At 41.7% G+C, this 23,289-nt stretch overlaps 1 protein-coding gene across 2 annotated transcripts in view; it reads right to left on the reverse strand.

The window, feature by feature from the left end:
- Positions 1-15,214: 15,214 nt before the first annotated feature.
- AMMECR1 (AMMECR nuclear protein 1) overlaps positions 15,215-23,289 on the reverse strand; it is a gene marked incomplete at both ends in the record, with an annotated part of 103,761 nt that continues 95,686 nt past the window's right edge. For both annotated transcript variants that reach the window (XM_082681475.1, XM_082681476.1), the window contains 3 exons: positions 15,215-15,329; positions 17,664-17,760; positions 19,159-19,249. In XM_082681475.1, the coding sequence (XP_082537601.1) occupies positions 15,215-15,329; positions 17,664-17,760; positions 19,159-19,249 (303 nt within the window). The remainder of the gene's footprint in view (positions 15,330-17,663; positions 17,761-19,158; positions 19,250-23,289) is intronic.

Consider the following 23,289-nt stretch of genomic DNA (forward strand, 5'->3'; position numbering starts at 1 on the left):
GTACACTGAGGCTGTGTAAATAGTTTCATTGGGAAGAGGGTTTAAAAGCCACTTAATTCCACCCTCACTAGTCTGTCTCTACCCTCTCTGAGATAGTGGTCCTGTAGTCGTTGGAAAAGCCTTGCGGTAGGACTCAGCAGCTGGGGCCCGTGGTCCCAGCTCTCCGTCCGCTCTTAGGTCCCAGGTGTGCTTGACAAAGTCAGACCTCTCTGAACTCCGGGGCAGTGGGAGACATCCAGTGAGATAAATGGGTGTGAGAGGGCTTTATAAACTGCGAAGTCCTATCCAATGTAAGGGGGTCCTATTTCCAGAGAGCGTGGTTACTAGGCTTGTTCTCCGAGCACAGGAGTTGGTCGGGGTTTTGACTACACTCACACGCTGCGCCTTCCTGTACCCTGTGTGGTCGAGGTGTGTGAGAGAGGTGCTAACCTCAGATTTAAGGCATTTTTCTGTATTTCATTGACTCTAAGACACTTTTTAAAGAAGATTTTAATATCTCCAAATTTGGATAGCGAGGGTGGGAGGGAGACGCAAGAGGGAGGAGATATGGGGATGTACGTATATGCATAGCTGATTCACTTTGTTCTAAAGCAGAAACTAACACACCACTGTAAAGCAATTCTCCTCCAACAAAGGTGTTAAAAAAAATCTCCAAATTTGAGAGGCACCTTACCAGTCAGTGGCATGACAATTGAATCGGCAACTTATTTTTTTCTTTTTCAGCAGTACATAAAATAACAGACATCTTCCAATCTGAGGTATCTTAGAGTCACTGAAGGGCTGTCATTGTTAACTTCGATTCTTCCTCTTCTCCACGAGAGTCACCCTCCTGGTAGAGAACAGCCGTTCGAAAAAACTTCTAAACTTTTAGCATGTAGTCTCCTTCTAACACTCCATCCTCTCTTTCTTCCCTGCCGGCATCCACCCAGGCCAGGCGAGCTTTCTGCTTCCTGACCAGAGGGAGCCCCCTTTGTTGGGCTGTCTCTTGGGGCAGATGTTCCGTGGGACGTGAGAGAAAGGAAGCCGAGTGCACCTGCGCAGGGAAGCCCACCGTGCCAACTGACAGGGAGGGAGCCGCACGAGCCAGGCCAGCTGCCCCCGGCAGCTCTGGTTTCTTTATTTCCCAACCAGAGCCTGGCCAGAAGGCTTAGCCTGCTGCCCTGGGGAGCTCCCGGGGCTGCTCATTGCCAGAGATGAGCTGGTAGGGCTGGGGCAGGGGAAGGGAGCGCAGCCTGTCCTGAGCTCCCTGGGTTGATGTAAGTGGCTGTCTGGCCCACGCAGAGGGAGACGATGACTTCCTCACCTCGTCTAACAAGGTGGAACAAGAGTTAGGCGGTGGGCCTTTCGGGGAAAAGCAGCACCTAGGGTAGCCTAAGCCATGCACGTTCACTGTGGTTGGAAATTGCCACCAACCTTCCCTCAAGTCCTGGCGGCCACTCTAATTAAGCTCGGCCCTTGTAGCCTTGAGGCCAGGCTCTTCCAGAAGGGAAAGGGGTGTCTGCAGTGAGATCCAGGGATACTTGGGCACAGGAAGCAGTTTTGGGACATTCCCGTCCCGCACCACCCCCCGAGGGAGCTTAGCAAGACATGATCAGCCCGGATTACAGCCGCCCTCATGTAACTGGGTTAAAGTGTTGGCCTACTTAGGCCCCTCCTGCAGCGGCCTCCTTCAAAGCTGATGAGGCCGATTAGGGGGCTATTTCTGAGCCCTGGTTGTGTACCCAGAAGCCTGGGGTCAGTCCTCCTGTGACAAGAAAGACAATAACTAAGGCTGGACAGCCAAGGGGAGAGTCTGCCCTGCCCACGGGAGAGCAGTGCTGTCAGACCTCACGCGTCCTTGGAAAAGAAAGAGCCCAGGAACGTCAAGTCTAAGTCCCTGGGTTTTGAACTTCAAAGACCAAGCCAGCCAATTTTCTGGGAAAGACCTTGTCCTATGTTTTTGCCATCTTCAGCCCTAGAGAGAGATGGCGGATAGGCAAAACGAAGTCTTCAGTCACAGTCACTAGCCTCTACTTAGTAGGTTCTGTGCATTTGAGGGAGATTGCTATCTAACCTGAGCCTCAGTTTGCTCGTCTATAAAATGGCAATAATAATAATAAATATAATAACGACTTCACAGAGCAGGTGTGAAGAGTGAATAGATAAGACACTTGGCACGGTGCCTGGCACACTGTAAGCACTACTTCCATAAATGTTAGATGCCATCATTACTACCATTTCCACCACTACTGCCACCACCACTGTCACCATCATCTTCATCTTCATTAACACAGCAGAGTGAACGATGGAAAGCTGTCTCTGGAGCCTGAAAAACACAGTCTGAATCCTGGCTCTGCCACTTTGTAGCTACGTGGCCTTGGGTAACTGATAACTTCTTTGATCTAGAGTCTGTAAAATCGAAAATTCATAAGGCTGTTGAAAAGTGTATAACCTGGTCCTTTTTGTGCAGTAAGCAGTCCATAAATATTGGCTATTATAATTGTTAAAAAGGGGTGATCCAGATCAGTGGTTACCAGGAGGAGTTGGGGGGAGGGATGAATATGTGAAGCACAGAGGATTTTTAGGACAGTGAAACTACTCTGTATGATACTATAATGGTAGATACATTTCATTAGACATTCGTCAAAACCCATAGAATTTACGGCATCAAGAGTGAACCCTAGGGCTTCCCTGGTGGCGCAGTGGCTGAGAGTCCGCCTGCCGATGCAGGGGACACGGGTTCGTGCCCCGGTCCGGGAAGATCCCACATGCCGTGGAGCGGCTGGGCCTGTGAGCCATGGCCGCTGAGCCTGCGCGTCCGGAGCCTGTGCTCCGCAACGGGAGAGGCCACAACAGTGAGAGGCCTGCGTACCGCAAAAAAAAAAAAAAAAAAAAAAAAAAAAAGAGTGAACCCTAATGTAAACTCTGGACTTTGGTATCAATGTAGGTTCGTCAGTTGCAGCCAAGGTACCACCCTGGTGCGGGATGCTGATAGTAGGAGAGGCTGTGTGTGTCTGAGGCAGAGGAGGTGGGGCAGGCAGTATATGGGTGTTCTCTGTACTTTCTGCTCAACTTTGCTGTGAACCTAAAACTGCTCTCAAATTATAGTCTATTTAAAAGGAAAAGAAAAAGTTGATCAAACTAGATTGTTATAAATTTAGGATGTTAACTCTATCGCCATGGTAACCACTAAGAAAATAAAAGATACAGAAAAGGAAATGAAGAGGGAATCAACATGGTACACTAGAAAATAGTTCATCAAACACAAATGAAAGCTGTACTGGAGGAATTGAGGAAAAAAAGAGATATGACATGTAGAAAACAAATAGCACAATGGCAGGAAAAAAATTCTCCATTATCAGTAATCACTTTACATGTAAATGGGTTAAACTCACCAATTACAAGACAGATACTGGCAAAATGAATTTTGAAAAGACATGATCTAACTATATGCTGCTTACAAGAGACTCAATTTAGACCCAGAGACAAATAAAATTGATAAAAGGATCAGTTCATCAAGAAGCTATAACAAATATATACATATACACACCAAACAACAGAGCTCCGTAAGATATGAAGGAAACATTGACAGAATTGAAAAGAGAAACAGGCAGTTCTACAATAATAGGTGGAGACTTCTATATCCCACTTTAAATAACGGATAAAGCACTTAGACAATACATATGTAAGAAATAGAAGACTTGAACAACACTATAAACCAGTTAGACCTAAAAGACATATACAGAGCACTCTACCCAACAAGAGCAGAACACACATTCTTCTCAAGTGTACCTGGAACATTCTGCAGGATAGATCATATTTTAGGCCATAAAACAATTATCACTAAATTTTTAAAGATTGGAATTAAACAAAGTATCTTCTTTGACCAAATGGAATAAAGCTAGAAATCAAAAACAGAAGGAAAACTGATAATATTGCAAGTATGTGGAAATCGAACAACACACTTAACCAATGGGCTAAAGAAGAAATCACTAGGGAGATTAGAAAATGCTTCGGGATGAATGAAAAGGGAAATACAGTGTACCATTTAAATTTTTTTCCTGCATATATTTCTTGCGATATGCTTTTTTTATTTTTTATTAATTTTTATCAGAGTATAGTGGATTTACGACGTTGTGTTAGTTTCTGCTGTACAGCAAAGTGAATTAGTTATACATATCCACTGTTTCCTAGATTCTGTTCCCATGTAGGTCATTACAGAGTATTGCGTAGAGTTCCCTTACAGCAGGTCCTTATTAGTTATCTATTTTATATATAGTAGTGCGTATATGTCAATCCCAATCTCCCCAACGTACCAAACCTTTGGGATACAGTGAGAGCAGTGGTCAGAGTTAAGTTTATAGCTTTAAACACCTGTATTAAAAAGGGATCTCTGAAATCAACATCCTAACTTTACACCTTGAGGAACTAGAAAAAGGAACAAACTACACCTAAAGCCAACAGAAGGAAAGAAATAATAAAGGTTGGAGCAGAGTTAAGTGAAATAGAGAATAGAAAAAAAAATAGAATCAATGAAACCAATAGTTGGTTCTTTAAAAAGATCAACGAAATTGACAAATCTTTAGCTAGACTCATTAAGAAAAAACAGACATAACTAAAATTGGAAATGAAAGCAAGGATGTTACCACCAACCTTACAAAAATTTAAAGGATTATAAGAGAATACTATAAGCAGTTGTATGCCAACAAATTAGTCTTGATGAAATGGAAAAGTTCCTAGAAACATGGAAATTACCAAAACTGACTCAAGAAGAAATAGAAAACATGAACAGATCTAGAACAAGTAAAGAGATGATTGAATCAGTAATCAAAAACCTCCCAACTTAAAAAAAAGAAAAAAAAAAAACCAGGCCTCATTGGTGAATTCTACCAAACATTTAAAGCTTTAACACTCATCCTATACAAACTCTTTCAAACAATAGAAGGGGAAGGAACCCTTCCTGACACATTCTATAAGGCCAACATTACCCTGATACCAAAGCAAGCAAAGATACCACAAGAAAACCACAGACCAGTATCCTTATGAATACAGACACAAAAATCCTCAACAAAATACCAGCAAACCAAATCCAATGACACATTGAGAGGATTATACACCATGACCAAGCGGGATTTACCCCAGGAATGCAAGGGTGGTTCAACATAAGAAAATCAACCATTGGAGTACACCACCATATAGGAAAATTAACTCAAAATAGACGAACAACCTAAATATAAGGGCTAAAATTGTTAGAAGAAAACATAGGGATAAATCTTCATGACATAGGATTTGGCAATGGAGCCACAGATTTGTCACCAAAAACATTAGCAACAAAATTAAAATTAATTAAATTAAAAATAGATAAATTGGACTTTATAAAAATTTAAAAAATTTTGTCCACCAAAGGGCACTATCAAGAATGTGAAAAAGACAACCTACAAAATGGGAGAAAATATTTTCAAATCATATATCCGATAAGGGTTTAACATCCTGAATACATGAAAAACTCTTAAAGACAACACAATTACAAATTGGGCGAAGGACTCGAATAGACATTTCTCCAAAGAACATACACAAATGACCAATAAGCACATGAAAAGGTGTTCAACATCACTGGTCATTAAGGAAATGCAAATCAAAACCACAATGATATACTACTTCATACCCACTAGAGTGGCTGTAATCAGAAAGACAGATAATAACAGGTATTGGTGAGGATGCGGAGAAATTGGAACCTTCATACTGGTGGGAATGTAAAATGGTACAGCCACTGTGGAAAACGGTTTGTTTCTCAAAAAGCTTAACGTAGAATTACCATATGACCTGGCGATTCCATCCTTAAGTATCTACCCAAGAGAAATGAAAACATAATGTCCACACAGAAACTTAGACACACGTGTTTGTAGCAGCTTTATTTTTAAGAGCCAAATGATTGAAACAGCCCAAATGTCCATCAGTGGACGAATGGATAAACAAATTGTGGTCTGTATGTACAATGAGATATTACTCAGCCATCAAAAGAAACGAAGTACTGAAACAGGCAACAACTTGGATTAACCTCGAAAACATTATGCTAAGTAAAAGAAGATAGTGACAAAAGGTCACACGTTGTATGGCTCCATTTATATATGTCCAGAATAAGCAAATTCAGAGAGACAGAAGACTAGAGGTTACTTAGGTGATGGCCGAAGGAGAATGGGGAGTGACCTCTTAATAGAGACGGAGCGTTTTATGGAGTGATGAAAAAATTTTAAAACTAGAGAGAGCCGGTGTTTGCACAACATTGCGAATACACTAAATACCACTGAACTGTGTGCTTTCAGGTGGTTAACTGTGTCATGTGGATTTCACCGCAATTAAAAAAAAGTCAACAAAAGGAGGTGAAAAGAAAGGAATTTCTTTTTAACTCTCAAGTGCACTGTGCACCCTGCTCACAGGACTCACTGGGTAACCTTCCCAAGAGCAAACGTGTTGCCTGCACTTTCCCAGCCTAGGGCTGACCGTTAGCAATTTCTATTTGATCTTCTCCAAGGCCACAGATTCTTCTGGAGTGGTACAAACCCAAAGCGGGGAGGAGGGGCCCAACGTACCCTGCAGGAGCAGTCCCAGCCTATTTGAACGACTGGATTAACCCCGTGTTCCTCTTCTCAACCCCATGATTCATGAGCACCATGGACCACATAGGCTAGGCACTGAGGGGCATGGCTTCACGTACAGAGGTCACTATGGCCACCCACCACTGCCCCCCACAATAATTCTGGGAAAGGGGCCATTGCTGAGGCCTGTGCCAGCGGGGCGGCAATATCTCCATGCAGAGTTCCTGGAATTCATGTGAATGTTTAAGTAGAGAAAGTTTAGGGAAACGTTTGCGTTACTCACACTAGTACTGTCCTTCAAACAGGATGGGGGTTTTCCGCTCTTTCCAATCCAAGACCCCCCTTTCTACCCTGCCAGGCTGTGTGCGAGTGGGGACTTTGATTGCCCCATCCAACGGTCCGGCCAGCCCGTCTCCTGTGCTGACGCACGCAAATCCACTTACACATGTTGACACATACGCTAACGTTGGATCATTCCAGAATATGGTGGGGTGGAAATGCTACTTCGATGAAAAGTGACGATAGCAGCTCCTAGTTTCAAATCTGCCTGGTGTTCAGGCAATGACTGCGACTCTCCGCAGCTTCCTGTCAGTTAAAATGTGATTTAAACATTCTATTGTGTACCAGTTGCGTTTCCTGTTTTATAATATCCAAATTTAATATCGCCTTCCTGCCCTTTCTATGTAGCGGGTGATTCAGAAGGTGACTCTGATTTCCCTCTCTGGGTGGGTTACCCTCACTATCTTATCTCTCCTCCTGCCTCATGAATGGATTTTTCCATTAGTCAGCATACTATAACCTTTCTTCAGGCCTCAGGGCAGCCTCGTAGAGCAAACAGCCTAGTTTCTCTCTGTGCTGCTCTCTCTCTCCTGGTCATGGGAAGGGCCTGATACCTTTCAGAGGGCAGATCTGCAGTAAAAAAAACGAAACTTTGAGCCACCAAATGCCACTCTGCAGGTACACAGACCTGTCTCTTATACGGTCATGTATTGATAATTTCTCTCCCAACCACCGTGGCATTCCTGCTAGGGAGCAAGATAGCCTCACTGTGGGAACAAATCCTCTCCTCCGCTCAAGGAACCATGACCGTGCCCAGTTTCTGGGTGGTCTCTGCTGCTAACACGTTGGAGGGCCAAAGAAATGCCATTTCCCAACAGGGCCGCTACAACCCTGCTCATTAATGCCACTCTGAGGTGGGAGCCATTTAAGGGAAACACTATAAATCCAGCCCAATGTCACCTGGGCCCCAGTCTGAATGACTTTTGCCAGCTAGACCAAACTCGTGTGCCACTCACAACTCTCAGCTCAGAGTGAACTGTTAATTTGTCTTACAAAATGATACTATCTTTATTCTGAAACCAAGCACGGTGCCGTGCCTCTGGGCAGGGGGGTGGGGGTGGGGGGCGGGCACTCAGTAAATATTGATGGATCATGTTGAGCCTGACATTTGGGAGGAAAAGGCCAAATGGAAAAGGAGATGAAATGGTGCTTTGCCAAAGGCTCTCAAAATAACTGGGCACGTTGGGGCAGCAGCAGTGGTTTTCAGATTGTCCCGCGGGACCGGGACCCGGCATTCTGTTGGAACTGATCGAAGTTTCCATAAACATTTGATTCAAAAAACGTGTGTGTGTTTAAATGTATAATATTTAAACACTGTAATAAAAACTGAAAAAAACAAACAAAACCAAAACACCTAACCAAAACATCTAATGTGTTACATTCAGAATGGCAATTGAAGACCACCCAGTGGGTCAGCAGGAACCATCAAGTTGACACATTCTGTTCAAACCTCAGGCCTGATGCTTCTCCTGCCTGAACTTCTTGCAGGCCTCCCTTGTCAGGCCTGGTTCAGAAGGTTGTGACTGCACCGGGGTTTTATAATTTAGGCCAATAGGTACTCACTTTCATAAAACTATATTAAGATACCACCTCTTTCTCTTTGCAAATCAGGACCTTCTTGCTGCTGTACAGCCAAAACAATATAGAAATCAATGGAGCGCTGAGACTATAACTGTCATCTGTCACCCCAATTACAAATTTTTATAGTCACCCAAACAGCCTCGTCGTTCTCATTAACTTTATAAGTAACTGGTATGCATTCGTACTTTATAACAGTGAAATACCGTTTTTAGTCTCGTACTTGTAACTTAATGAGGTAGCAGCTAAGATTCTGATGAAAAAGCAAAGAGGTTCTTCCAGCATGGAGGGAGACTAAAGGCTAAACAAATTACCCGCCCCTTGTGACTTGGCTGCATCCTTTTAGAGTGGGAGCAGGAACTCAAGGACGCCAGGGCAGTTGTGAGCACGGAGGCACGTAACGCAGCCGCCGCCCAGCGCGCGCTCCAGACTTAGTGCATCCTACATCTAACCTCTGTCGAGCTAATGTGAGATCATCCGTCATGATGGAAATCTGCAAGTGCAGGTCAGTGTTTCTTCATATAACGCGTATGCGCTCACCAGCCCTCTGGGTGGGTCCATTGAAACCATTTGAGATACACAGTCCATCGACTCGGGACATAATATATTAAGTGTCATTTTAAACATGGTTATAACCAAGTTCTTGGGATGAGGAGGGTCCAACTGGCTTGGACCCTAAGGCAGTTTTTTCCCCCGATTCTTAAAAAGATTTCTTCCAACAGGCTGGGGGGTTCGGAACAGGGGATTGTACCATGCGCTAAAGGGATCAAGGAAGGCCGCTGAATATAGCAGCCAAAGCAGTATACCCAGGGCCTGGCTCAGTTGCGTCCTCCCATTCAGCTATTCCTCTGGCCGGTGAAAAGCCTGGGCAGACAGATGGGAAGCCATCAGAGCTTGGTCCAAACTCGCACTTGTCTCGGCTCATGCGGTCAGAGCTGCAGAAAGTGGGAGAAGCCATTCTCTGAATGGCAGTCATTCACTGAGCGCTCCTGACTGGCAGCTCTGAGACCAGGTGTGGTTTCCTCACAGCAGACTTCCCCCCAGCTCACAGTGATGGTACCCCTCGGATATGACAGTACTTTCCATCAGCAGAGAGGAACTGCCGCAACTCACACAGTCACACTTGCCCTCTGAAGCAGTGGAGCAATTTAAAAGGTGCCCAGTGGGGCATGAAGTCTAAAGAGGAAATGCTGAAACTCTGGGGAGAATTTAGGTAGGTGGAGTGTGATTCCTGAAGTTGAAATCTGTCCAGACCACTGAGTTAACCACTAATGCTATAAAAAGAGAATGCTGTGGGCTCATTAAATTACTTCATTCTACCTGAACCTATTAATATCGTCTAAATCATTAAAAAATCCTGTGTACCATTAAACATGAATGATGAAACTGGCCCTGAGCAGATGGCTGCCTTAATGGAGCACTAGTCCAAACCACAATAGTCCTCTAGAGCCGAGATGGCTGTTTTTAGCCGCTGTGATTGACATGAGCACGTGTCATCAAATTCACATGGGGTGTGGGGTTTTGGGGCAACGTAACAGAAAATTGTCCTGCATATATTCATTAGAAATTAATCCTGAAATATGCATGATGGAACTGAGACAGCAAATGATTTACAAAGAGCCAGAGGTATGTCAGCAATGTCCCTGATGGCCTTTCCATAGAGGAAGAGCTAAGGCCAACAGCTGATAGAGGTAGCACACCGAGAGATCCCTTGCTTGAAGCAGGCTCCCATCTGGCCCTCGGAAGGCAGTAGCACTAGTTGCCTTGCCCGAAACTCACTCAAGACATTTTCCCCAAGCTCAAGTGGCGAATAGGGTTCATCTCATACCACTCTGGAACTGGAAAACTGGAAATACGTTTACGTGTGTGATGTGCCCAGCGTGTGTACGAGGAGTGTGGACAAGCTCCGAGCGGCCACATCTTGGGCATGTTTAGTTTCTGTCCTGTACTGAGAAAACGGCAAAGCCTTGACGGCAGAAGAAAGCCTTCCCACCTCACCAGATGATTGTGCTGGATGGCACTGCTGCTGCCCCTACCAGCTCACAAAGGGAAACACCCACTAATACACTGATCTGGAAGAAATTTGGAGCGGGCTTAAGTAAAGTATAGCCATGCCGCCGCTGGAATTCAAGTCTGCTGCTTGCCTCAGCTCCGTGGCCAGGGTAGGGTGCCCAATAAAGGCCAGGATTCACGGCTGGGTAAAAGAATGACATAGGTAAATCATACGGTAGGGAGCAACCGTAAGCAGATGAGGTTTCCCAAGTGCCAGTTTGGAAAGAAACCCGTATCAGTCCCTAAGTGTATTATTTCAAAGGCTTCAACTATTTGTTAGCTTTTAGTAAGAAGTACCCATGAGGCCCAAATCCTCTGATGAGGCCGGTTAAAGAAAGAGACCACAAATGGTAACTCAGTTTTAACATTTTATTGGGTAAATGATTTTAAAGGTAATAACAACAATAGTGTCAAAACTACTACAATATCTTTCCACAGCCATACCTTACAGACCCACATAAACCTTCCCATTTTTCTTTTTCTTCATTTGTAATATTTTAAAGCCATACATGTCATATAAAATGCCCATTTCCAATAGTTTCTTCAAACTATTAAGCAATTAAATGTGGAAGGAAGGAGGATCTAGTTATACTTGAAGGGGTTTCAGGTAATCTGTGATGTCTTACTGTAATCAAAAAACAGGGTACTAAGAAAGGGACGAGGAGAAGAGCTACTCCAGGTAGCTTTGCTCATTACAAGTCCAACCACTGCATCACCAAGAATTCATTATGCTGGTGACCGATTCAAAGTAATTTTGGGGAACATATAAAACACAAAAATAACTTAGAAACTAGATCCAAATATTTCAAAAGTAATCAACTTTCATATACAAAAACAGTCAGAGGTGGTTACAAAAGTTTGTTTTCTCAGTGCGTCTATGTACCAGCGCAGTTACTGGGTCCAGAGCAAAATAAAAGGTTTATTTTCTTCTGAAACAGTAATAAAAAACAAGGAAAACATATCTTTGTATATAAAGGATCAATGCTGGTCTTAAGAATAATGTAATCAGAAACCCTTAAATCGAGAGGCACACAACGGGTTTCTGCTTTTATAAAATAAAAGGAAAGTCACCAGTTTATTTAAATGGAGGAGGTGCTCACACCCCTCAAATAAACTTAATTCAATTTAACATCACTAGCAAAAATCACTTAGAAACTGTACAAAAATAAAAAAGTTAACACATGTAATCCTGCAAGGTTTTTGTAAGGACTGGAAGGCAGGCTTTTGGAGCAGCATTTGGGCATGGCTGGGGGCTTCTTTGGTTTGATCTAACACACACAAGAGATGGAGCCTATTCCAGATGACAGTTTCGGATTTCCTGCACATTTGAAGACATGAACAGAGGCCAGTATACAAACTTCCGGTGTGCTGCACACTGGGGCTGTATGCTCTGGACTGAAACTCTTATAACTGCCTTAAGTGGGGCGGCGGGGCGGCGGGGGGGGGGGGGCGGGTAAAGAGCAAGCCTTGCACTTCCTCCATCAATCACACCGGAGACTGGAGCGGGCAGGGCAGTAGCACATATTCTCGTGCAGTCAGAAGGCCACTTAATTGGGGGGGGGGAGGGGCAATTGTTCTTCTAGAATCTGGTACCTGGCTGACCTTTTCTAAGAACAAAAAAACCCTTCCAGAAATGGAAGCCTTTTGCTACATACCAAAGTAAAATACGTACTATTTTCCAAGAGGAAAAAAATACCCAGTTGCATCTGAAAACGGAAAACATAAATGGAACTAATTAACATTTAAAAGGGGGGCTATGTAAACTTTGTGCTACTCAAATGAAGTTCAAGTATTACTTCTGAGCTGTTTAGAGATCACTGAACTTACACAATATTCTGGTGACAAGAGTGCAATTCACATTTGTGTTTCTGCACAAATAAACCACAACTGGCTAGGACACAGCCTGTGCAGTCAGAATCTTCGTCTGAGTTAAAAACACATGCTACATACTTCAACATGTTCAAAGTTAATGCAAACTACATATTTAACAGCTTTGTAATATACGACAAAGGTGAAAGGGTCTAGCATTTGTTTGAAGCACACCATTACAAGTTTGTATAACACCCTTTACACTACAAAGTCTTTTAGTCAACAGCTACTTAGACACAAAAATGCACTGTGCGTTAATTTGAACACAAAAGGAGACAAAACTATCCTTTTCCCCCAAGCCACGGTGGGAAATATTGCTGACCTCGTCCTCTGAAGCCTGCAGGATGGTTATTTCTTCAGTATAACATTATTACACTGGTAAGAAAATCTGTATAACATCTGCATATATCAAGAATTTTTAAAAATCTGATATGATTTTAGAGTCCGCATGACCAGTCACGTGACCTGCTCAAAATTGATTAGCACCGTTAAATACATAAACACACACATATGTATGTATTGTAAGTATACACACACACGTATGGGATAGATCTTTTCTTTAAAAACAAAAAAACTTCTAACCATGAGCTCACCCAGGACGAGGAGCCTGTTGAACTGATGAGATGATAGATAAGATGGATCAATATTGGTCTATTTTGTCTCTCTTCGGTTTGCTTGCTTTATTTACTTTTTTTTTTTTTTCTTGCAGCAGACAATATCATTCAGCTTGTGCTCAGTTTCCCTATAAGGGCAAGAAAAAATTTCCATCAGGTAGCCACTTGTTTTTATACTGAAAGACTAATCTGCTCCCAAGTAGAAATGAAAGGACTCAAAATCCCTTTCTAAAGCCCAGCAGCTAGCTTTCTCTGACTAATCTCTAGGTTCAGTGGAACTGGCTACCGAGATTCCATTTCAGGCTAACAACTGGCTTCTTGGTTAAGGCATCACGACTGAAAATGGTTATTCCAACAACAGATGCTGCGGACGAAGGAATACCAACAAACTTCTGAGAACTCTCATCAAAAACAAAAGCAGTTTGCTTTGCCATAAGGACAAGCAGAAGGAATTCAGCCGATTAATCTCACAAACTAGAAAAGGGTTTTCAAATTCTGAACTAGCAGTCTGTCACTTGTCACAGCAACTACATGTATAAGCTATGCCATTTTGATATTCAGTGACATCTCATAGTTTTAGACTATATATTCTGCACCACACTCATATTCATCACTTGAAATATTTGTTTCCTGTTTGAAAAAAATTTTACACACACACGCGCGCGCGCACACACACACACACACACACACACACATATATATATTTACTACCATAAAATGAAGGTAATCTTTCTCCAGAATCATCTGTCATTTTTCCTGGGGATATACATATAGACCTCCCGTTGACATTAGGAAGTTCTCTGCATATGCATCATGGGAAGACTAGCCCTGCAAATGAGCTGGGCTCTAACAACTATATCGTATCTAAGTGCCAACTCCGTTTTTACAGGGGTAACATAACATCTTATCGATATAGTAAATGTGTTTCTATCAAAAGTATGTAGTGCAGAAAGAGATTCAAGCAATTTTATAGTATTTCTAAAACTCCAGTATTGTCCCCATGACAAACATGTCTGAAATCACGACATGTATTAACTTTTGTTTCACTAGATTATCTTTACTATTTCTTTAAATGGTAGCTAAAATTGTCTCTGGCCAATCATGACTTATTGAAACCTAAAGCTAACAAATTTAAATTAATATATAATAGACACATGTCTCTTTTTGGTTATTTGCTCAAAATAATTTTTTTCAGCTTAAAAAAATACTTAAGAGTAAGCAATTTGTCTAATCTGTTGTTTCACATTATAGAAACAATAAAATTTTTAAGAATATTTCTCTAAATTGCCTTTCTTCTAACCCCTCTTAATTCCACGTAATTATATTCTTCTCAAAGGCACTAAATTCTGTATCTGCTCTCTTCCTGATATTCTCTGCTTTTCAAAATAATTTCTGTAGCATATTTCAAAGGTAGCTTGTACTTTCTTAAAACAGTGTTTTAGTTTGTAAGTTGGTTCTATAAAGTGATGAGGCAGTTTTTCCTGTGATAACCAGCACAATAGGCATAAATGATTTCTCACTCTCTGTGACAAGTCCTATCATGGACCTTCGAATGTTCTACACTAGAACGAAAGTTCATCTATTCTAACCATGGGAAAAACATATACTTAAACAGTGAAGACCCACATACTAAGCTCTCATAGCAAAATGAATTTCAGACAAATTCAAGAGTAATATACAAATACCTGAATTTGATATGAATTACTCCCAAACACAGCTATCAAAAATGACCTATCTTACTGAGGAAAATGAAAGAAACACCTAAATGAAATCCTTAGAAACTGCATGAATTCTTCCATCCACAGTCAACAGAAGGAAGGAAGAGAAGAAAGAAGGAAGGAAAGAAGACAGGAAGGAAGGCAAGAAGGACAGAAAGACAAACCTGACTGAGATAGCAAAGCAAAATTCCACATAATATTGTAAGGAAAGAAAACCCCAAAATTCATATATGCTGCAAAAAAAAAAAAATCAATGACCTAATATAATAAAACAGGATCATCTTAATAAATGCCATTTTCCTACCCGTTACCATGATGATCTTAACTGACGATGTCAAAGCTTCACCATGGCAACGGAAACTATCATCATAAAATGGTACAGTAAAAGAGATAGCTAGACCAAGAAGGGGTAGGGTCTCCTGGGAAGAGGTCTGCAGAGAGGCCCAGTGACTGGTTGTGTGGCTCAGTGTCAGGAATAATGGTTGTATGGCGGAAGGGGATGCCCAATGCCATTTTGGAAATGATGATGCTGGCGATGAGCAAGGTATTCAGCATAGCTCAAGGTCATCTTTTCACTACGGTACCTGAAAGAAAGTTAGGGAAGAGACAAAGTTAACATCACGAAATAGGTGACATGTGAATGTCAGAGCTAGGAGGGACCCTTAGAGATAATTTTCTAGATGAGGAAACAGAGGCCTAGAGAGAAGAAGTGACTTGCCCACTGTCACACAGCTAATAAGCAGCAAAGCTGAGATCAGAACCCAGGAATCCAGAGTCTGAGTCCGGTGCTCTTTGCACTCTACTACTCCTTGTTTAAATTGTTCTAGAAATTGTATTGCCCTCCTCAGCTCCGGTTTGCTAACAGGAGAGAACGGAGGAAGGCCAGCCTATTACTGTCATGTATGCATTTCATTCACTTGACTACTTTTTCTTCCGGGATCTTCCGTTGCTTCCTCTTTAACCATTCCTTTCCTTCTGTCCACATGTCTCAGGTCTTGCCATTAAGGGAAAACAGTAGCAACAAAAAACTTGTCTTGATCGTGGTATCTCAATCCTCTTTCCCCCCATCTTCAGGTCTCTTTTCATTGCCACGCTTCTCAGAAGAGTAACGTGTATTTTCTACCTCATCTCACACCACTCCTCGGCCCCGTGCCTCTTGGCTTCTACTGCCGCGCTTCCGCAGAAACTGCTCTTTCAGAAGCCACCCCTCATCATGCCTGACCTCTCCATTAGGATACCGCGCAGCACTCCCTTTTGGAAGCTCTTTTGTGCCTTGTGTTCCACAACTCCATACTCCCTTGGTTCTCCCCCTGCCTCTCGGACTGCTCCCTATCTCTCTGACTACTCATCCTACCCTCGCCTTGTAGGAGTTTCCTACATTTCTACCTTCAGTTCTTCTGCCCCTACGCTCTGTCCCAGCTCAGTGAACTCTTGCCTCACAGCTTCAACTATGTCCTCTTTACAGATGATCCCAAATCACCATCTCTAGCCATGAGCTCTACACACGTACATTTGCAGTGACCTATTGGACATTTCTATACAGATAGCCTAGGAAGCACTTCAAATCCCGAATCAATACGTTAATGTAACTCTCCCCAACGTGGTCCCTCTCTTGGTGAAAGGGACTGCCTTGGTCCCTTTTATTGAGATGAAAGCCTTGACTGGCCCCTCTTCCCTACTTCCGAATGATGACTAAGTCCTTTCATTTTCCCCACAATATTTTTTTCCCTTCCTTTCTTCCCATCCCACTGCCACAGCTCGTGTTAAGGCTCCCATTTCACCTTCTTTGGATTGCTGCCACAGATTCTTAGATAATAACAGTGTCTCCTAATTATTTTTCCTGTTTCCAATTCTAATCTTACACTTCCCCAAATCCATCTGTTCAGAACCCTTCAATGGCTACCAATTGACTATAGCATCAGGTTTAAACTTCTTACGCTCTACCTTCTGGGCCATATTTTCCCCAGTGACCACCTTCTCTATGTACACCGAGAGACCAACCAAATCAGACTATTGAAGATTCCTTAGAACTTGCCCCATACTTCGCCACCTACATGCCTTGACTCACCAAGTTCTGTTTAAGTTAATCCCTTTGCTCCCCCACTCTCCACCTGTCAAATATTCTACTCATTCTTCAAGCCCAGCCTCACATCTACCTCCTCTTTGAAATTTTCTGTTATCCTCAACCCCCTCCTGGAATTCCTCTTTCCCTACTCTATGATCTCATATCATCTATCACATTCTGCTGTATATTAATAATTATTTTTGTACATGCGCTTCTATTCTCCTAGAATATGAACTCAGAGAGAGCAGCAATGCAGGCATTTTCAAATTTGTAACTCCTCAGAGCTGAGAATAGTCCATTTTTAGACTATAGGCATTCAATGTGGTTTTGTGGAATTAAAAGAAATGGAAACAGCAACTCATTTTCCCAAAATGTTTGATATTTTCCTTTTTAAATAAGTACCCCTATGAGCCCATGCAGAAATACATTTAGCATTTGTCAATTGTGTTTTTCAGCAAGCTTTCTATCACTGCCAAAATTCTAAGGTGAAATTCAAATTTGAGGACTGCTTTATCAGGATCCTGGGGTTCTGCTAAGCAATGTCAAAAGCTGGCCAATTTCTAATTCAGGCAACTTTCTTCAATAATGTACTCTAAAGGCTCAGAGGGCTTTCTTTAACAAAGCCAGAGTAAGCCCACAGAGCTACGATGCGAAGGATGGGCTCATACATCATATGGGCTTTACTGCCAAGCAGAGTTCATTGTATTCACCCTCAGTACAGCCCTGCCACTCATTTCCACTCTTTCAGAAAAGAGAAGCAAGTATAGTTAGAGAGACCAAAGAAATCAAAAGGTTACAGGTATACGCATCAAAATGTACTGGTCAGCCTTGCACTAGGAAATGCTTTCTGTACCTGGTCAGTTTTATGGTTTTCCTGAATTCATTAGTAATCGGAGCTTTGTATCCTCCTTTCCTCAGTAAGGAGTCTATGGTCTGAATATGGTCCCATCCTGTGGAGAGCAGACCAGATAAAATACCAGTCAAGCACATGTAACAAGCACTTTTGGTTAAATACAAAATGACTGTAGAGGTCAGCTATCACTGTCACCAACCCCTTTGGTCCTAAAAACAGTCACACAGAAGAGCTAAGATTTCATCCTGTACAGAAGCAGGGACACCACGGGACACCTTAAATTCTAGCTATCCCTGCTGGCTAGCAACATTGGCTTCTTTATCTCAACTGCATTTGAAGGCAAGGAGCCTAAGAGGCTGGCGGGCAGTAACTGCTCGGTCGTGTCTCAGTAACAAGCCACAAACATTGTACTCTCCTCTAACAGTGACATCTTTAAAAGGGAAGGAAAAGCCTCACTGAGCCAACTCAGTAGTACTTAGAACTCCCACACTAACTCATGGTAATCGCCATTTCTAACCGTATCTTCTGCAGGCTATCAAGTGCATCTGTGTGCAGCGTTCAAAGGCATTTTTATGGGTTCTGACACGGGATGCACACTCATACCCGAGGCCCTCGACCTCTTATGTATGTTTTACAGAGTCAGTGGAACTACAGAATTAAGAAATTTTCGAAAGCAACCCCAATAAATCTGCAGATAGCTGCTTTAAAGACTAACGCTCTCATTTGGGGGTTTAATGATATTAAATTTTGTAGTTATATATCATATTTATATGAAACAGATATGGGAAAACCAAATTACCAATGCTTTCTGATGAGAAGAAAAGCTCCATGAGATAAAGAAGAGGTATTCATTTCAACTAACATGAAACTATAATTTAGTAGTGGCTAGAAAGGACAAGATACTACAGAGTGAAACGTTATTTTGTGTTACACTGGTAGTTCATAAAGGTTTGTGCTGTATCTGTAAAATCGAAAAATGTTTGTTGATTAGGAACATATAAAACACTAATAGTTCATGTATTCTCAATGCTCCTTTTCTTCATGGGACACTTACAATCTTAATAGTAGCAGAAGGAGTAATGGCAACCACCTAAGAAGGAAATATTTGATACTGACAATGAACGGTGTGGCTGATCGTCAAACTAAAGGCTTGTTTATGCCACAAGGCTACGGCCCAGTGGAATATGGGAAAATGGCACTTAAAATTCATAGCAAACCGTCGCCTAAAATAAAGCCCACCTTTTACGAATCTATGCTTTTTTTGAAAGTATACTTTTATATGTTTTTGCTGCCAAACTTCAGTGCAGAGATTCAACTTCTGTGTAATTCACCGATTTCATACAGACATTGCAGTGGCAGCGATGGAAGAGTCATTTCTTATAATCTGACAGTGATCAATTACCAGATACAACTGCAAGGTCAGATAGCGCATTTCAATATGTATTATTTGTTTAAATTCTTCACTAGGTCATATGAAATAAAGTACAACAGTGACCTTGCTCCTTTGCAACCTCCGGTAGGTAGGTGGCGGTGCGTTTTGATCCTTTTTCATTGATGAATTCTATTCTAATGCCATGTACACCCACCTGAAAGAAATTGGCAGTTTTATTAGTACAGTCTTCTTCACAGAAACAGAAAGAAAAAGTTATAATTTAACTTTCAGAGAATGCAGTTCTTCCCTTCCCCTTGCTTTTGGAAGGGCATATCTGTTTTCTCTTTCCGAAACACTGACTTTGAGGATTGAAGGCCATTATGATGGCCATGGAGACTTGAAAACACTGATTTTTGCATGTGCCCAGCATGCACCGGGCTATGCCATTCTGTTTGGAACCAGGACCACCATTCTGGGGCTGTGTGTAGAATAAGACAATCGATGATGGCAAGAGTCCTGCCCCCACCCCCAAATTGTGGCTCGTGACAATAAGGAACTAGACCAAGGGAACCAACTTCAGAAAGATAGCAAGCAACCATCCTGCTTTCAGGGATAATCACCATTTCAGATCGAGTTTCAAAACTTCTGGGACTGCTGACTCTCTTCCCAAACTGTCTAGTCTCATTGAAACCTTGAATTATATGTAGATAAACAAACACAGATAAGACTGAAAAAAATCTAACAATCAAATCCTGCATCGTCACCCATTACGGCATTTCTAAAAAAATGTATTATGGCTTAAAGTGCGCAGGTGGCAAACCCTCACTATATATCTACAACACTGCTGCCAAATCCGAGAGCAATAAAGATTTCAAATGACTTTGGGGCAGGGCATTTTTACACAGTTTCTTATATACTAACCCAGAGACCACTATAACTTTATTATGTGAAAGACAAACTTTTGATGGTACCCTAAAAAAGGTGGTCTCCTAAGTAAGTGTGGGCAATTTCTTGCTAACGTTTTAAGAAAGTAATCTACTTTTTCTTTGATTAGCGTTCAATCAAAAGGAATCTGTCCTTTCCCGTCATGTCTCACATAGAATAGTGTATAGTGCTAAAGATCACAAAAAGTTCTTATCTTCTTTTTATACACTGATAACAAAAATGACATTTCAAAAGTATAACAGCTCCATTCTGCTCTCCCAAATCTATGGTTGCTTTAGATCAAGGGTTCCCAGGTGGAGTTTAAGGTTGTCCAAGGTCCAGGAGGGTAAACATTTTTACCAGAGAAAGGGGCTTCTTTTCAGAGCAGGTGGCTATATCCATTCATCTGTATGGAGGTAAAGGTCTAGAAGAGGAAAAGGGGTCCACGAAGACTTCTTTTGTTTCTTCTGCGCTTAGCCTGAAATTTCCCAGTTTTTCAGGGAATAAGAAGTCCTCTGGAAAATCCATTTTATTTTTTCCCCGGGTCTTCACACATCCATCCATTAGAGTCTGTCAGATCTTATGAGCAGTTGATGTTTTTTTATTAAAGCCTATCTCTGTGGCTATTTCTTCTACCTAGTATCAGTATTCTTATGAATATCCTTCTGCTGAAAATGCAATCAGGGCAGCTGTTTAAAAACTAACACAGTAAGGCCTCTCATACCCTGTGGGAAATGACTATGGACAGCTGAGAAGAAATATGAGTGCTTAGCTATGAGGCATTTCCAGGATAAAGGACATCTACTAATCTCCCTAGTGCCTGACACGTTACGGAGACAATGACAAATTTGCAACAGTTTCTGTATACTGACTTTCTGATCAGTGACTTTGAAATTTTTTCCTTCAACAATATTAGATCCTTCATAATTTGTTTTTAAAAACACACAGCATAAATAATTTATGCTCCCATCATTCACTGAGGTGAATTCTGCAACTTCAACTCAATGTATCAAAAAATCTGTCATGTTAAAATTGAAAAGAGTTTTGGTGTTTATTAAGGTGTCTCATCTAAACTGTGAGAGGAAGACTGTTTCCCTATCTGTGAGATGAGAATGTTAGACTCAATCAGTGCTGTTTAATTGGTATGGGGTCGGGGTGCGGGCTGCGAAGGTTATCAGAATTTCAGGTTTCCTACTTCAGCAAGTATAGTTTGTAAAAAGAATAACTCCCCAGGTGATCTTTATTCCGGGTTAACTAGATAACCTCTAATAATCAGTCGAGCTCCGACAAACTGTGGCTAAGTATTGGGGGAAAAAAAGTGATTTAGGCAAATTGGAGGTGATTTAGACATAAATCCTTTCTTCATAGGAGTACATTCTGTGCTATTCAACAAAAATGACAGAGATTTTGAAGCCTAGTAATTTAAAAATGAAAAGAGGTAAGACCAATTGCATGGTATGCAAATAATATCTTAATAAAGATATATGCATATGAAGAGGTTAAGACCAAACTGGAAGGACATGTTGACCAAAATAAAAATTACTCATGGATAAAATTGATTTACTGTTGTATTTTGAGAAGCCCCACCGTCAAATCTGACGTGAAAAAAATTACCCAAATTCCCCCATTTTGAATTAGTACCACATTTACAATTTTTAATTCTTTTCTGTGTTCCTACGATGCTGAACAATCGAAAGCCCCTGTAAATTGCACTGTAGGTATGGTGATATCCAAGTGATTCCTTTGTGAGAAATAACTTATTTCTTAGGTCAAAAATATACTCCACAGAGATATAAAGCCAAAGCCAGAGTGACTCATTTTTCTTTCAACTAGTGGAATCAGGAGAATGGTAATAACGTTCTGAACAGAATCAAAGTATAATATAGCCTTTTGTCACCTGTTGAGCAACAGCATCTCGCTCCCAGAACCACAGACGCCACCAAGTAGTCATACTGCGCAATCAGAACAGGAGAGTGGAAAATGGCCTGCTGTGGAGACTGACCCAATCTGGCCAACTTGTGGTAATCACTGGCTTTGCAAATTAAGTCATCTCCACTGAAATGAGCACCAAAACGAATTCTGTACTGTTGGAGGGAGGCATCTGTCACAGCTGCAACTCCAAAATGGAACCCTCATGTATAATAATTGAATCCTCCCTTCAACAGACTGGAGAATCCTTCAGGCCAGCAGCATCCCAAGAGACAAAGGCTCTAGCTGCAATGATCAGCTAGATAAGAGATCAGCTAACCAGGGGTCTGGGATTCCTTGAGGCAAACTTGCTAGAAAACTCTATCACAGTAACCTTCCATTTCTCAGGATGGATAAGGAGTTAGCATATGGGAAAACTACGTCACCAAACACCCCTAGCCACCACTGCCCAAAGTACAGCCAGGTGAGCAAAAGCTGGAGACGTGCAAATCTAGCCTTATCGGAGTCTTCAGGTCATTTTCAAAATTATTAGAAGGTCTGGGGAGAAAAATGCTTTCAAGGTCCATCAGCTGTGATAATGTCCTTTTAATCAAAACTGTACTTTTGCTAAGCAAAGCTATAAATCAACTCGAATGGTAGCAAATTAAATGTAGGACTTATAGATAAGAGGATATGGAATTAAACAGAGCTGTATCTGTGTTGCTGTGAGCGGACATTAAGAGCAGTTCAACAGATTCCTATTTCATGTTAAAAAGAAAGCCATATTTATTCCGAACCTTTCCAAAGCAAGTGATTTTTATTAATGCTATTATACAATCTTTTGTTTTTAACATCACCCAGAATGATTAAATATCAAGATTAATGTTAGGACCCTAAAATATATCTTGATTATTCTGGAGTTGATTATTCAGTGTGGGGATTATGCATCCCCAACTCCCCCTGGCCTCGGCCTCATCCTCTTTCCTCTCTTGTCCATCTCTCTGTTTGTTCACTGCTCTATCGGAGAGCACGTGGGCACAGGGAAAAGAGATACACGCAAATTAATCAATTTTGCTACATAGTAAAAAGGTTTGGTAGGAGAAGAGATTATAAATAATGGCTAAAATGAAGCTTCTAGACTGTCTGCAGATTTCATTTATCCTTGTTATCTGGTCCCTTGTTAGAAATGTGGCTTCATTTAAAACTATTACCCCCTAATGCAGTGACTCTCAACGCAGGAACATTAAAAATAAGTGCCCTCTCCTCCTCATTATAATACATAGTCCATATTATGCTCTGCTCAATTGCACAAAGTTGAGCCTGTCTATAAGGCAAGTGTTAGTCCTATAATTCACTAGCAGCACTACAAAAGGGTCTCGCTTTTACTTGTGAACCTAATCAGCAAGCCAACAATCTGGATAT

This window comes from Grampus griseus (assembly GCF_964374135.1).
Source record: "Grampus griseus genome assembly, chromosome: X".
NCBI classification, from domain to species: Eukaryota; Metazoa; Chordata; class Mammalia; order Artiodactyla; family Delphinidae; genus Grampus; species Grampus griseus.